Raw genomic sequence first — 16,110 nt, 5'->3', positions numbered from 1 at the left:
GTTCCAACTCCCTAGGCAGATTAGCACCTTTCAGTTGATAGATGAAATGAACTCTTTCTCCTTATAAGCGAACTGAGCATTGCTCACCTAGTAAAAGCTGTCCATCCAGATTCGAGTCCTAGACTCAGCATAGATATTCGCATTTTTCTAAATTTATTCCAAAATTTAATCGGCGCTATTCTTCCAGTGGTAGGCGGGTAGCCGTCAGCGAGATCGAGGCGCCTACAGTGACTTCATCAATCTCGAGAATCCGCCGGCTCAGTCTTTTGGAGATGCTCATAGGGGTAGGGTTACGTGAACATAGGGGTGAGCGTGCGTGCGTGTATGTGAGTGTGTATTGTATTGTGTTTCTAAAAAAACTCTCCCTGTATGAATTAGAATAGCAGCAAAAAAAAACACCGGTCACGTACAAAAGGACAAGGTACAATTTTTTTTCCTTGAAAGGCTGATGCATATAAACTGTATGCACAAAGCGATTAGCAAATTGCATACACATCACAATAACAGTTGAGGCTCCAAACCAGGCATGTTGATATATGGAAAACAATGAAAACATTCATCACTGTTTGCCTCCTGAAATTGTATGTACAGTCATATAAACCCCATGTTTTTTTGGGGTCAACTATCAACAGAGCTTCAGTTCAAGCTTGAAAAATGTGGAATGACTTCGTAAGCTCACAAAAGTTACACATGCTTGCCTCTTCCAAGTTTATATATGCATGCTGGACTGCAGAGGGAACAAGCACGACATGAGCACCAAAGATAGGTAAAAGTAAATAATTCAGTTTATTTGCACCGGACTTTTACCACAGGATAAATGAAAAATCTGAATAGTGTCTTTTAGGAAGACTTATTAAAAGAGCTATAAACCTCAACTAGGAAACAGTCTATTTGTACACCCTCTTTAAGGCTCTAACTGTTGAAACCCCGAAACAGTTAGTACAGCATCTAGGTCCGAGTGTGGCCTAATTTTATCCATGTCAAATCGAAGCAGCATTTTTTTACATGTACCCTCACTTTGTGCTAATTTTGATGTCATGATAAGCATGTCAACGGATTAATTAGCAATTAAAAACAATTAAATTATACTTGGTTGAAAATGCATGTAGTAAAAGACTAGGGTAGTGTGAAACCTAACGGTGTAGATTAAATGGTTTTGACAGTTCATTGATGCATTTTATACAGTTTGGTGGTCCAGGGTTCAAACAGATCTGAAGAGCTCATAAAAAATACAAGAGATGTTCGAATACCACAGTACAGATACTTGCTACAAACAAAATGGTGCACACATCTTCTAGGATGTTTGGTCACACAGAGATAACTTACAACTAGGATGGTTTTTTCTTCTGCCCAATTTTTGAAAACCGTTTTAGATCATGGACACCTTTCCTCATTTCCCTGCATGGCAGAATATGAGAATAGTCCTGGAAATGCTCATCGCATAAGAAATGTTCTTATTCACAAAGTAGATAGAGCAAACCTCTGGTGTAAGAACACTATGAGATAGAACAGGGGCAAAAGTATCAGCGTCAAGACACAGAGAGCCAAGTAAAACCTGTTTGTTTGTTTCTGCAGAAAGGGGAAAATAATAGCTATAAGATGGCAGAGATATCCTTTCTGAGTTTATCAAGTAAACAGTAGATTCTTTCCCATGGGAAAATTCCCAAACCCTTCCTTATTCTAAATATAGAGAAGAAAGAAGCTCTGTTCAAATGATAATGTTTATTTTATTGAGAGTGCAATGCTATGTGACAGTTTGAAATCTCAAATTATAAAAAAAAGTATATTGGAGAGTTATGCATAAGGAGTTTAGAAAACATGCTGAAATGAAAGTTTGTATGTTTATCCAAAAAAAATAACCAGAATAAAAAAACCAAACGTTGTTAACTCGCTAAAAATGATATCTGCATCTTAAAAGGTTACATCTATGATGTAGCTTCATTAGTTAATGCAAAACGTAATAACCTGAAATAACATAAGCATCAAAGCATAAGGTACACAGCTTCTATGTAGAAATTTGCTCACCCTGCCGCCTTTGGGGAAAGGTTTAGTGCCCCGGTCGCAAGTGTGAGCATCACAAAATTGGCGCAAGAAAAATTCTGCAAAAAAAGCTGCATCAGAAAATATCTGCAATTCCAGCTGCATAAGAAAGAGACCTACATCAATGAGACAAATGTGAGTCAATGATCACTACATTCAAGTAGCACACCCTTACCATGAAGACGACTGGCAGCAAGACCTTGATTAATTGGAAAGCAACTGTCTGCAAGGCTCTGTCAGCAAAAGTAGGTAGTTAAAGACCGCTATCACACATACACAGGTAAAAGCTACCTAAATAGCACATTATTGACAGATGAAACAAATTACAAAGCAAAATTAATAAAAGCCATGTTTTCAACAATTCCCCAAATAATCTCAATTATGCATAACAGGTAAAAATGGCCAAAGCCTGTTAGTTGATTCAGAGGTAGACAAAAAACAAACATATAAATCTTGACATGGTTTCATCTAATTAATGAATCAACCACACCAGTGCCCTGCATGTATGAATTGGTGCTACCTACTCCCTCCGTCCCAAAATAAGTGTTGTTTTAGAAAATTTCAGATAAATTACTAATCCTACGAAATGACCTTGTTACCCCTCATTACTTCTAGCAATTGTGATTGAAAACCGTGTTATTTATTTAATTTTCTGGATCCTCAATGAATGCATATGCATTGGAACGTGAAAAGTAACATCTACTAAGTATTTGATTGGCTCTATGCATTTTCCTATACAACGTTTTCTTGGTACTTGGTATTGCTTTAATTAGATGGATCTCATTACAAGCTAAAACAACACTCTTTGTGGTACAAAATTTGAATGCTAAAACAACACTTATTTTGGGATAGAGGGAGTAAGTACCAAAGTGCAAAACAACATACAAGCTAAAAAATGCATGGTAAAGTTATCATAATCGGGATATGTATCATGCATGCTACCAGAATACCACAAAACCAAAAAAAATATATAGCAGTTACAAGAAATGATAAGAACCTCACAAAGATGACGATTCCTCACAGCTGCAGCTGCATTGCATTTACTCTTTGGCTTCTTGAACTCCATCATCAGATCACAGTGAAGTGCTCCACACAGATCTGCCAAGCATCTTCCTTCACTCTAAGGAAATAGTTCAAAATCAATAATTTCAGAGATAGTAAATGGTTTTCTAATGAAGAGAAAAATACAACCATCCCTAAGTTAACTTGGTACCTTGAAGAGCATATAACAAAGAAAAATCTCATAAAAGTTTACTCCTATCTCTTCTTTTTACAATTAGAAAGCAGATTACTCTAAATCGGTGAAAAGTTTTGGGCCATGCATAAATTGGCTGTATCTCAAACTGCTGAAACTGAGCTAGACAACCTTCGAGTATCTTTTAGAACTGATGCACTAGAATGAAAATGATGATTGCCAAATATGTTTGGTAAAGTTTTTATCACATGATATCAGTATCAAGGATTATACCCTTCAGAGTGATACAATACAAAGTCAAACTAAGAGATAGTGTCAGTCTTGGAGTGTTTCATCACTGCATTTTTACAGTTGATTCTGCTGACAAGAAATACTATCATTTCAGCTATCATGGGCAATTGGAAGCATATATTCATATTAGTTATTGGTCTGCAGAGGTGGGACCATAACTTTATATATAAGGATTAGATCGTTATGCATTTCTGTATAATTGTAAGCTTTTGCATTTTGTTTCACCTCCATTCTGCTAGCTGTTAGCTGTCATTATGGACGAAGAAGATACAGGCATACAGCTTGTGAAAACCATAGACAGTACCAAATTCGTGCTAAGTAAACATTTACTAAACAAACATAATTACTGTTTAAGTAAACATACATTATCCAGAAGATTCTTGTGCCGATTTTCGAAATGTTGGTCAAGGAACTTTTCTGCTCGGAAAGCTTTCTTGCAGAAGCCACAACGCCACTCATTAATATCAAAATGAATCTTATGTTGCTCTTGCTCCCGAAACATGTCATTATCAGGGCGAAGTCTACATTTGCTTGGGAGTTCATATTTCTCTTTTTCCACGAAGGGCATCAAATACTGTATAAAAAAGAAATTTTAATATGTGATTCTGTTATGGATGCAGCATTGGAGATATAACTGTTCAATTGAATGTGCTACCTCATCAATAGCTTCCCAGGCTGCACGGCTCCTTTCCCTTGAGCAATGCACCTCATGTTTGTGAGGATTTTGAAGACGAACTCTGGAATCAAGTGAAATAGATGAGGTCATGCCTCAAACTCTACATAGAAACCTAAAGAGTATTTCTCAAGCAAGTAATTCCAGGTTTCCTGTCATGAAGGCTACAAGGAATGAGTTACTTAAGGAGAACGATGATGTGAACCTTATTTATAATTGTAACGTTATGCAAAGAACAAAAACATATTATTTTAGATGGAACACACAAAATAAAATAAAAGCATGTCAAATTTTCATGTGTAGTTTATGTGTTTGAATACAGTACCTGGATCCAGCAGCTCCATGGAATTCCTAGAGCATAGAAAAGAACAGTTTCTACATTAGTGAGTATAGGGAACAAGGCATTCAGCATAACATCAAAGAGAACAGTGGAGCAAGCCCAACACTACAAATGCATATCAGCTGTACTGGTACGGTGTTTTTTTTAAATAAAGTACTAATGGTAAGCATTATCAGCCCTACTTAATTCCCCTGTATTACCTAGAAACGATAACTGCTCAAGCGGTGACCCAAAGGCAAGTGATCTAGGACACGACATAGCATTTTGGACACTTAATGTCAGTAACATAAGTATTACATGAAATCAAGTCAAGTTGGCATGTGCACTACCAAGTACAACTTAGGAACATTTACTTAAAAATATGGACCAGGAATCGCAACATGAGCAAATCTCACACTTTTGTCGCTCTTAAATTTAGATAAGCTTAAATATTTTGCATACTGTCAGCAGGCAATTGGTTCTTGTAAGAAAATGAGCACTTCAGAGGACAAGTTAAGCATGCAAAACTAGTCAGATAAGCTCGCACAAGTCAAAACTTCATGGGGCCTAACAAAATCTCAATTTTCAAAGATAGTTGCAAGTATCGGGATGGAGATGCACGAAGAGGCAAAACCATACTGATGTAAACTCAGGGCCAGCAACCGTCCTCACACATATCCAGCTCAAGCTCAAATTTGCATATCCTCGCCTTACCGAATCTAACAAATACGAAGCTTAATCACCCCCCGACAAAAAAGTGATTTTTGCATCCTAACAACCGGAGAAGCATGGGTTGCGCGTACAAATCTAGAATTCAGCAAGACAAGCGTGGAGTGTACCTGATCCTGATGCGATCCCGCCACGAGTAGATAGGAGGAGGCCGAGAGCAGAGCGACGAGGAGGGACGCCATGTGTCCAGCACAGCAAAGCATCCTCAAAGTTTCCAGATCTCTTCGGCGCGTCGCTGGACCTCAGCGCAGCGCGCTCCGGGCGACGGCGGGATGAAAGCAGCGGCGCGGGGCCGAGACGAAGCAAACTAGCAAAGGCGACACGCGCCGCGCTTGCCTGGGGCAGAGTGAGGGGCGGCGGGAACCCGGTCGCCCGAGCAGAGAGGTGCGGCGGCGGGGGACGCTTGCTTGGCTGCCGGCGACGACTGGGGATGCGACGGCCGGCGTTAGGCGGAGTTCTGGCTCTGGGTATCGGCGGCGGAGGATTGGGATGGAGATTCAGAATTTTTAGAAAAATACCCCTAAATATTTACAAATACCCCCCTAATTTGGATCGCGATTAAGGATCGCGATCCGAATATTTTCATAATAACCCCTAACACATACCCCTAATTTGGATCGCGATTGGTAATCGCGATCCGATTATTTGCATAAAAGACCCCCTAATTTTCATATAAGCCCCTCGTTCGGGTTGTCCCTCCCGTCCAGCATCCGCGAGATGTTCTTAGTGGTAAGGACGTACGGGCCCGGCGCGGCCACCGAGGGGAAGCACAGCGACGCGCCCGACAAGCTCGACGCCGCGCTGTCGCCGCCTCCGCCCCCGCCGGTGTTGGCGGACGCCGTCGTGCTGCTGCGGCTTCAGGTCGCCGAGCGTCGTCAGGGCCTCGCGAAGCGCGCGGCACGCCATGTCGATGTCCGTCTGCACTCTGCACTCTGCACTCTGCAGCCGCCTCTCCCACTGCCCCTTGGATGATGAGGCCGGTTGTGCGCCGGCGGCTTGGGCACCCCGTCGCCGCCGCTCTGCTCCAGCAGGTAGGACGCGATGGCAGCCCACCTACAGCAAAACCACATGCCCAGTCCTTGCTAACACAAACGAGCTAGTCTATGGACCACCAAAGAAACAACACGTCTGCCTGCTCCAAAATCTCCCCGAACCTGTTGCCGAGGAGAGCCTGGAGGTGGAAGATGAGCTTCTCCTCCTGGTCGGTGGAGTTGCCGCGCTTGATGCCCGGGCGGAGGTAGTTGCTCCACCGCAGCCGCCAGCTCTTGGCTCTTGCTGCACCGCATCAGCCCTGCGAGCAGAATCCAGATCGCCTCTGTACAAAAAACGATCTAAACTCTAGGTTCTCTCTCCCGCACGCATCCTAAGCATCTGCGATTCTGCGGGATTGTTCCTCTTAGAGCTGCTTAGTGGTGGTTGCTCAGGATAAATTTGATGAGGCGTTACTGTGTAGTAATACTAAGATGAACCAGCCAAAATGCCCGGTCCAATTCTGGAAGTTATCTTCCACTTCTGATTTGTGAATGCTCTGTTCCATTTCTGATCCTCGAAGAGAGACGACAGCACAAGCAATGGACAAGGTATATCTTCAGAGATGTGTGGATATGGGCATACACCTGAAAAATTGCAAGATTCTGACGATGGTCGACAGGCACATATTTGTGATTCTTAGCTCAGTGATGAAATAAAACTTCGCCATTCCATTGAGTTCTGTGTGTACTCAAAGGTGTGCTAGTAATTTCAGCTTACATGTACATCCTGAATCCAAGTTTGAGAACAATGTTTTGTCCTGCAGATACATTGCAAAAGGTTTAAGTTTCAGGGCATCAGTTGATATGCAATAATGCAAAGTTCTGATCAATCACACCTTAGTTCAAGTAGCATCTTGTGGCAAGAAGTTCTAAGATGCCCATCCTTAATCACCTGTATGCTGCGACAGTTTTTTTTTTCTTTTTACATGGCAGGAGCCCTGCCGGGTGTTTGGCACGGCTCCCTCTGAGCGGCTTCTTTGAAGGAGCCGGAGCCGCCACAATCTGTGAAGCTCCTCACGGAGCCATGCCAAACACCCTAAGGGGAAGCAGGGGAACTCTGACAGAGAATGATATTACAAGATAACTAAGCAGAACACAAACACTCAAGCAACAAACTAACATGCTGCTGCAGAAATAGACATCACGAGGTGGAAATCTCTGAAGTCTAAACCTTGTGGCAACTGACCATATTTGTTCTGCCTGAGATGCCATATGCATTTAGCCCTCAAAAAAAAATTATATGCATTTCAGATAGATGGCAGTGCAGCTTTCATGGCTCTGTGATGCAGGGGGCAAGGTACATCTGGCTAACCTGCCCAGCACTGCATCATCTTCTCATACTATTTTTCTTTCACCCATTTCCAATGATGATCCGACTGTTTCTGTCCTCCAAATGTATCTTGCGTCCTCCCTCTGCTAATGGTTGGACACTAACACAGAAGTCACATTTTCTACCAAGGATTCAACATATTCATTTCCTTCAATGAAGCATGCCCCGTAGCTGTTAATCGAAAACATTCTGACCACATATGATGATTACCTTGATAGCTGCCAAGGATTGTTCGAGGAGCAATAAGGAGGATATTTATTTGTAATCCTGTACTGTTTGCTACTAATATATTTGGATTTGTCAAATTTCTTAAAGAATTTCTGTAGCCCCCAGAGCTAGCTACTGAATTGGAATGGGCAATCACTTCTGTAGCCCCTGTTTGGTTCCAGAGGACTAAACTTTAGCCTTATCACATCAAAGAGAATCTTACCATTTCAGAGTATTAAATAAAATCTATTTACAAAACTTTTTATTCATGAGTACTAATTCACGAGACGAATTTAATGAGTCTAATTAATCCATGATTTGCAACAGTAATGCTGCAGTAACTATCCGCTAATCATGGATTAATATACCTCATTAGATTTGTTTCGCGAATTATCCAAGAATTCTGCAATTAGTTGTGTAATTAGATTTTATTTAATACTTTAAATGATAAGATTTTTTTATGTAACGGGACTAAAGTTTAGCCCTCCGGAACCAGCATCCTGGATGATAAGAATCTGTTAGCTTGCTGTTCTGAACCTGAGACACCGAGGACCCTGCAAGCGCCGGTCTGAAACTGCACTCGCACTTCTGCAGGAGGTGGCGGGCAGCAAGCCAGCAACTGCGCGCACCACGTGCTGGACCACGCCGCCGGCGAGGTAAGGTCCGAGAGCGTCGCCTGCGGCCCCACGCTGCACCGCACCGAGTCTGTCCGCCGCGGCCGCCTCCGGCCACGGCGAGGCCATCTTCTTGTAGGTCAGCAAGCATGCTCAAATCGTTGGTGCTGGCGACGGCGACGGGCGAGGACTCGTCTGCTGCAATGCATGCCTGCTCAGTTGCACGGCCATGGGCATGGCTACATACACGCGGGCGCAGCACTATAGGAGGAACGGGATGGAAGCAAGGGACGCTCGGAATGAGGTGCAGTCGCACATGCCACTCCGGCAAGCCGCGGACGGCGTGAAGCAGAGGAGCGTCTCATGTCCGCCGCCAAAACACCGACTGCCCCTTGGGGCTCCGAGATCCACGCGAGCAGGAGCGGCTGCGAGCCTGCGAGCAAGGAAGAAGGAAGAGGAGGAGAGGTACCCAAGGGACGTCCGGCGTCAGGCGGCGCTTCGGTGACCGGCGGCGGAGGATTGGATCACGATCCCGAATTTTTTTTAAAAAATACAACTGAACATTTGCAAAATACCCCCTAATTCGGATCGCGATCAATAATCGCGATCATAATATTTTCAAAATACCCCCTAATATTTACATGTAACCCCTAATTCGGATCGCGATTAAATAATCGCGATCCTTTTTTTCATAAAAACCCCTGGTTCGGGTCGTCTCCTCCCCATCCAGCCAGCGCCGCCCGCCGTCCGCCGCTGCCCCTGCCGGCATCGTCCCAGAGCCGCAAAGATCTAATCTCTCATCCCATCCATCTGGACATGCGCCTATATCTGACTGATCGCGCCATTGGCCGCGCGACTGAGCTCACATCAACCGGGCATGACGAGCTCCGGCGTTGCTGGATCCGAGACGCTCTTGTGGGGGACTCCATTCCCACTCGGCCTCCGGCGGGGGCGCGGGGCTGGTTGCGACGCCGCCCGCCGCTGCCAGCAAGCCGCGACGCCTGGAGGTGGGAAGTGCAGAGGCCGTTCGCTGAAATTCTGCACCATGCAGCAGAGGGCTCCAGCTGACATGGCAGCTCGTCATAGTCAGATTCAACTTTTCATCGCCGTCGGGCTGTGCCTGATCCGGCGAGGCAAACCATCAACCATGGCGAGATAGAGATTGTTTCCCAGCGGTGCAGCATTGCGAGGTTGACCATCTACGGCGAGGCACCATGGTCTGTGGTCGAAGCAACGGGCACAGTGGCTAGCTGGGCCCAGATTCTGAGTTTTTCTAAAGCCTGAATGCTCTGATCCATTTCAGATTTGCGAAGAGGGGTGACAGCACAAGCATGGACAAGTTGTATCTTCAGAGACTGAGCGTGTGTGAATATAGGCATACACCTGAAAAATTGGAAGATTCTGACTATGGTCCATAGGCTACTGAGCGGGGGAGGAAACCATTGGAAAACAGCGCACGTTTGATGTGTTTGGCCTATCGTTTTGATGTTTTCACGGTTCAGTTCCTCTATTGTGAATTCAATAGAATGGGTCTTGACGTCAGTAGGAAATTCTGACGAACAGTAAAGTTGATCATTCATTCATCCTTCAGAATTCAGACTTCAGACCTCTATTAGTTGATATGCAAAGTTCATATCAATCACACCTCAGTTCACTTATCAAAAAAAAAAAAGAATCACACAGTTCAAGTAACATCTTGTGACAAGAAGTTCAAGCTGCCCACCCTCAAATCCCCTGTATGATGCTGCAGAAAAAACATCACGCGGTGGAAATCTCTGAAGTTTGCATACGACCTTGCTACATTTTGCTCTCCTGTAATCCGTAGTGGCCTAGTGGGCGCTCATAGCGCGTTGTACTAAAACTCTCTTCTACTTAATACAAAGATACGCAGTTCTCTTGCGTATTCGAGAAAAAAAAAAAGAAACCTCTGAAGTCTGAACCCTGTGGCCACTGACCATGTGTCTTCTCCCTGAGATGCCAATACCTGTATCTGAATCCCTCACCTTTATCCCAGCAGCATGCTTTTTTTTCACTTACAAGTCGACGGAGGTGATGAGTATTCCCCCCTGACCTGGAATTTTACCGAGTAATGGACGGTGCAATGCACTGAGTACAGGATTTGCCCATTGGCAGGAGTTGGAGCAGGTCAGTTGCACTGAAGTAAACAAGCAGCATAAAATCTCATGAACTACAAATGCAATATGTACTATGGAAAATATAGTTAGCTGTTAGTAATTGTTAATCGAAACATTCTGCCCATACATATGATGATTACCTTGATAGCTGTTAATGATCATTCCAGGAGCAATAAGGAGAATATTTGTTTGTAATCTTGTACTGTTTGCTACTAATATATTATGGGATTTGTTAGATTTGTTAAAGAATTCCCGTAGCCCCCGGAGCTAGCTACTGAATTGGAAGGGGCAGTCACTTCTGCTTAAAAAAAGAACTTGTTAGCTTGTTGTTCTGAACCTGTCAGGACCCTGCAAGCACCTGTCTGAAACTGCACTCTGCAGAATGTGGCGTGGAGGGCAGCAACTGCGCATGCCGGAACCGTCCTGGACCATGCCGCCGGCAAGTTCACGTTCGAGGGAGTCGCCTGCGACCCCATGATGCCCCGCACCAGGCCCGTCCGCTGCGCCGGCGAGGCCATCTTCTTCCAGGTGAGCATCATGTCTGTCTTGCCTTCAGTTGGTTCAGAGCCCAAGCCTGACAGTCACCATGCTCGAATCGTTGGCCCGCCGTCCTAGGGCATACGTACACATGAAAAATTGCAAAGATTCTGACTAGTAACTATGGTCGGACAGGCTACACCGCGAGCGAGGAATATATTGTTTGAACATTGCAAGATGGCAACCTTCGATCCCCCATATGCTGCTGGAGAAATAAACATCTCGCGGTCGAAACCTCTCAAAAGTCTGAACCCTGTGGCGACTGACCATGTGTGTTCCGCTTCTGCTGCCTGAGATGCCAATGTGCAACTGACCTACGTCTGAAGTCCGCATCATCTTCTCATATTATTTTCTTTCACCGATTTCTGATGATGATCCGACTGTCTGTGTCCTCCAGTATATCTTGCGTCTCCCTCTCCCAATGGTTAGAGTCTAACGCGACGGAGGAGTCGGATCACTCTTGCATTGTACTCAATTGTCCATGGATTTCTTGCGAATGGGTGGGCGTGATATTATCCAGCACATACTTATTTTTTTCCCTGCAGCGCGATTTGTTATGATTGTGTCCCGACCTCATTGTCTTTTGATAAAGTGCAGCCATTCATATGCATCATTGATTTCTATTGCCATTGAAGAAATACCACAAATCCTGCAATTATCGAACCCCACAGCAATGCGTGGGGTTTCACCAAGTTTAAAACAAGGTGCATGCACTTGGAATTCGATTGATCACAGATAGAGAATATTTGCACAGTGACCTACAGTTTCATCTGCTTCAGAGAGAAAAACGGCTAGTGATTCAAGTCTCCTCCATATGTACTCATTCATATATCCATGAGATCAAAACATCTGTGCAGGAAACCACCATTCTACGCCCAGCACAGGCTTGCCGATTCTGAGTTCTCACTAGTCACTCCCACAATCTTAAGCCTACCAAGTTTAAGAAACAAAATCTTTACAGTTCTTCGCGAGATGCTTTCTGATCACTACCCCGTACCAACTATGATATTAAGATCTACCGCTTTTTCCTTTTCTACAACGAGTACTTTTTGTCAGTTACTACCAAAATTTCAAGGCATGACTGAGATGAAGCTGTACATCAATTCATCTCCCAGCAATATTCTTCAAGCTGAATGAGATGGTAAAGAAAAATTGCTTGTTGAATTGGTTATCTACAGTCTTGTTGAGTTGTTTCAGAATCCCTTTGGCGTGGATGATGTTACAGTACTGTAGTCTTCAGGGGAAGAAGAGAGCACTTCCTTGATGCTGCTAACAAGATTCTTAGTTTCCTGGCCATGCGAAATAGGGTTCCTTGAGTAGGTCTGTGGAAATGTTCACAAGTTCAGTGTATCAATAAAAAATATGTGAGAGAGTGCCCTCATATTAGGAGCACAAAGGCTACATATTTGTACAATTACTTAGGCATAAAAGGAGGCAGACAAATTTCCCATTACCTCTGAAGACCACAGGTTATCATCTTTGCTACGGGGAATGATGTGGACATGAGTCTGCAACAAAATCTCTATTAAAAAACTTGGTATAGATAGATTCTCAGTGTCGAATAGCTAGTAGCTAACAGTAACAATATATTTCTTAAAAGTCAGATAGTTAAAAATTCTGTAGCAAGCATGTCATATTACTCACGTGAAAAATAACCTGCCCTGCCTTCTCTCCATTGTTGATTAGCACATTGAATGCATCTGCATGACAAAGATACTATTAGGGTCTATTATCAGGGGGCAGTGTGAATACTAGCTAATTGTCCCAATAATTTTACAGGCTATAAAACAAGAGGCCAATAAAGTTGTGATTTACCTACCACATTGAGTAGCCTTCATGATTGCAGTACCCAGGAGTGGCAGTTTAGAGCAGATAGCTGCTAGTACCTGAATTTAAACAATAAAGGATTAATCTACATAACTCCCCAGAATGCAATTGCACTGAAATAAATAAGCAGCATACAATCTTATGAATTATAAAATAAAACATGTACTACTGAAAATGTAATGAAGTGTAAGATAAATTTAAATATGTAGCTGTGACAACTGATAAACAAGAGTCATAGAGCCACAACAAGCACATTGTTATGTATAATTTATTTTCTAGATAGTTTCTAGATATAGAAATGCATACAAGTATAGAATTTATTTCATATTCAGAATGATCATATGCCAAAAGTAAAAAAGGGATCAAATTCCAAAAATTGGAGCAATGTGGTGATAATTGACCATGAAGAGTACAATGCCTATCGAAGCCATTCAGGTGATTACTGAAGAGAGACAATTGCCCCAACAAAGAATTTCGAATAAAATTTTGAATTAAAAAACTCCACATAAAGTATACAATGGAATACAAATAGCAATTAGGATAACAAAGAAGCTATTCTATGTTTTTGTGATAACCAAAACTTACTGTCGGTGGTGTTGTTTGCAGTGATGGATAATGGCTTTTTGGAATGATCAGGGAATGCCTACAGTGGAAATACAAAATAATTGATCGTTAATTAAGAGAATACACTAAGATGTGATGATATTTAGTTACAGATGGCATTATGGCAATGCAGTAGGAGCAGGAGATAAAACCAGTAATAGTAATTGAAAGATCAATTAAGAAAGTGTTAAGCAGGCAACTGAAATGTGCTACCCAGCATTGCCACATCAGCACCAGACAACTATTTGGCATGCCCTTAAACTTTTATAAAGGAGGAAATAAACAACGTTAGCTAATACAAAAAACAATTTTATGCTGTAAACCACTACTAAACAGATTCATTTCTGCAGTCAAGATTGATGTAATGCCAATTCCAACTCTAGAGATATGCTTCTCCATGCTAGTTAGTTCAAAAGGACATCATGGTTCCTTAAATGCACTATAATAATGTTACAGGTAACATTTTGTAGTACAATGAAAACTGGACGATCAGTAAGCCACCAAAAGACATGTCACCAAAAGAAGAATTGATGTCTACATGCATTGAAATGTTCATTACCCAGCTAATGAGATAATATAGAAGTTTAGCTATTAAAGAAACTGCAACTGAGCTACCCATTTTAAAAGGGTGCCACTGGTAGTTGAGAACATATCTGAGCTGATCAATACTACAGTGCCGTATGAGGTCACAGGCAATCATAGGACCATGGCACTCCAACTTATAGCCTCACCAAAGTAGTTTTACAGGACTAACAATTGCACGGATTTCAAATGTATACATATCATCTGGTGCATGAATCGAAGGACAAACTGAGGGATGAAAGATGCTATTTACATTTTCTTTTTAAAAAAAAACAAATGATGACAAACAAACAACAGCAGAGCTGTCTAGATCCAATAAGGTGGCATACCCGGTTTTCATTGTTTCACATTTTTACAGCTGAAAGTGCAGAAAGATGGATTTATTTATGAATGACATCTGTGATCCATCCAAAGACTGAATATCAAACATTCAGTCCAGACATATAACAGTTACATTTCCCTTTGTGCTGGGCATTAATTATGTCATTCACTCATCCTAGTGCAGAAACTTGAATATCTGATGGCCTATTGAATGCATAAGAATCTCCGGCAACCAAACAATAGTCGGACCTAATAATGTGAACCAAGTGCGACGTCTTCAATATCTCGTAATATCATGAGTATCCGCATTCAAGTACAGCCTAACAGATGAACATGTATGGATGGTTAAACTGAAACTGAAGTACTGAACTGTAGAAAACCAAAAATCTCCTAACAAGGATCACGTACTGCCATACTATCTTGAGCTAATTGCACAAACAAAAAGACCAAACTACCATTGGTACTGGGGAATATCTCCTCTTTGCCTTGAATGCGCGCAATATGCCATAATTTTCAAAATATTTGCCAATTTACATCAATCAAGCATGCAAACAAAGTAATAAAAAACTTAGTGCACACAAATAACAAAAGCTCCACGTGCTGCACTCAAGTAAAATCGAACGACCAGAGGATAGATTCATATTTCACACATGCCTATATCGTGTCAACTCGTGGGCGAACGGTGTGCACCACCACATCAAGTAACTCGACCAAATTAATTAAGCACACTAATGAGAGAATCGAAGTGATGGTAGAGCTGACAAGCGAGAAGCGCGTTAAACCCTTACCCAGGTGTTAGTGGTTTAGCATCCAGGATGCACACGCACTCATCATCCTCGTAGAGCTGCAAAAATGCAGCACACAACAAACCGAATTCGTCAATAGGCAGGCAACCAGTTCACCAACACCTGACGCACGCACGCACCCACCATGAGAGCAAATTCAAAACCGCTACTCCACGAACGGGCTGGGAAAGCCAGGACAGGCAGAGAGCGCCTCGCGTGGCGACGCGATTGCAAGCAGAGCGGCTAAACGAGTCGGGAAAACAAACCTTGAAGGCCGGTGCAGCGCCCGCGATGATGTTGCAGAACACGCAGTATTCGCCTCCGGAGGATCCGCTTCCTCCAGCGGCGCAGGGGGACGCAGAGAGAACCGCTTCGGCCTCCGCGGCGGCCGCGGTCCCGTGGCGCTCGGCGGTGGCGAGGCGGGTTGCCGCCCGCGGGGCCTCGCGACACGGGCGGAAGTGGGAGAGGAGCACGGCGAGGCGCCGCTCCGGCGCGGGCGCCGACGAGCCCGGTGGCGGCGGCATCTGGGTGAGGCGAGGAGGCGGCGGTGGCTGGCGCGCGGGCGGCCGGGCGGCCGGGGGGCTTTGGAGTTGAGAGGGTGGTGGTGGTCGCTTGCTTGTGTGGTCGCTGCGTTTTATCCGGGGTGTGGGCTCCGCTGGAGTTTTCCTCACCGACATGTGGGGCAACGTCACCTGGGGACCCACAAATTAAATGATTCTGGGCGGCGGGGGCGGGCCCCGTGACAATGTGCGTGCTGGCGGGATGAAGCGACTGTGCGGTGGGCCAATGGCTGATGTGTGGGTCCAGTATTCGAAGAGGCCCCACCTGTCGGTGCTCGTCAGCCGCGGACGGGCGGATTTTTTTAGGTCCACAGACAGGTGGGACCAAGCG

At 43.8% G+C, this 16,110-nt stretch overlaps 3 protein-coding genes across 3 annotated transcripts; all 3 read right to left on the bottom strand.

The window, feature by feature from the left end:
- Positions 1 to 427: 427 nt before the first annotated feature.
- Positions 428 to 5,733, bottom strand: LOC112883849. The gene is made up of 10 exons (XM_025949095.1): positions 5,358 to 5,733; positions 4,525 to 4,550; positions 4,182 to 4,263; positions 3,891 to 4,100; positions 3,038 to 3,160; positions 2,216 to 2,273; positions 2,026 to 2,099; positions 1,481 to 1,569; positions 1,327 to 1,398; positions 428 to 727 (listed from the first exon to the last, which is right to left on the bottom strand). Exons 1-9 carry the CDS (start codon positions 5,448 to 5,450, stop codon positions 1,329 to 1,331), a joined length of 825 nt encoding a protein of 274 aa, XP_025804880.1. The 5' UTR covers positions 5,451 to 5,733; the 3' UTR covers positions 428 to 727; positions 1,327 to 1,328.
- Positions 5,734 to 6,122: 389 nt separating this feature from the next.
- LOC112884529 (transcription factor MYB94-like) lies at positions 6,123 to 6,532 on the bottom strand (the record flags this gene model as incomplete). The annotated part of the gene is made up of 2 exons (XM_025949932.1): positions 6,123 to 6,300; positions 6,402 to 6,532. Coding segments are annotated over 2 exons (309 nt in total), but the record flags the coding sequence as incomplete, so codon positions are not given.
- Positions 6,533 to 11,896: 5,364 nt separating this feature from the next.
- LOC112883806 (adenylylsulfatase HINT3-like) lies at positions 11,897 to 15,836 on the bottom strand. The gene is made up of 7 exons (XM_025949038.1): positions 15,486 to 15,836; positions 15,223 to 15,278; positions 13,514 to 13,571; positions 12,921 to 12,987; positions 12,746 to 12,801; positions 12,556 to 12,609; positions 11,897 to 12,423 (listed from the first exon to the last, which is right to left on the bottom strand). The coding sequence occupies exons 1-7, from the start codon at positions 15,741 to 15,743 to the stop codon at positions 12,295 to 12,297; spliced, it is 678 nt and encodes a 225-aa protein (XP_025804823.1). The 5' UTR covers positions 15,744 to 15,836; the 3' UTR covers positions 11,897 to 12,294.
- Between the last annotated feature and the right edge of the window lie 274 nt (positions 15,837 to 16,110).

The sequence above is a fragment of the Panicum hallii genome, chromosome 3 (assembly GCF_002211085.1).
Source record: "Panicum hallii strain FIL2 chromosome 3, PHallii_v3.1, whole genome shotgun sequence".
NCBI classification, from domain to species: domain Eukaryota; kingdom Viridiplantae; phylum Streptophyta; class Magnoliopsida; order Poales; family Poaceae; genus Panicum; species Panicum hallii.
This window is presented reverse-complemented; position numbering and strand designations above follow the sequence as displayed.

Bases quoted from the DNA above. Each gene is read 5' to 3' on its own strand.
- LOC112883849 (XM_025949095.1), bottom strand. From the start codon at position 5,450: ATGCTTTGCTGTGCTGGACACATGGCGTCCCTCCTCGTCGCTCTGCTC. The intron at 4,551-5,357 runs GTACACTCCACG...TCTATGCTCTAG, and splicing joins CGGGATCGCATCAGGATCAG to GAATTCCATGGAGCTGCTGG. The intron at 4,101-4,181 runs GTAGCACATTCA...TTTTTTATACAG, and splicing joins CCTGGGAAGCTATTGATGAG to TATTTGATGCCCTTCGTGGA.
- LOC112883806 (XM_025949038.1), bottom strand. From the start codon at position 15,743: ATGCCGCCGCCACCGGGCTCGTCGGCGCCCGCGCCGGAGCGGCGCCTC. The intron at 12,988-13,513 runs GTAAGTTTTGGT...GTTTAAATTCAG, and splicing joins TGCAAACAACACCACCGACA to GTACTAGCAGCTATCTGCTC. The intron at 12,802-12,920 runs GTAGGTAAATCA...TTTGTCATGCAG, and splicing joins CATGAAGGCTACTCAATGTG to ATGCATTCAATGTGCTAATC.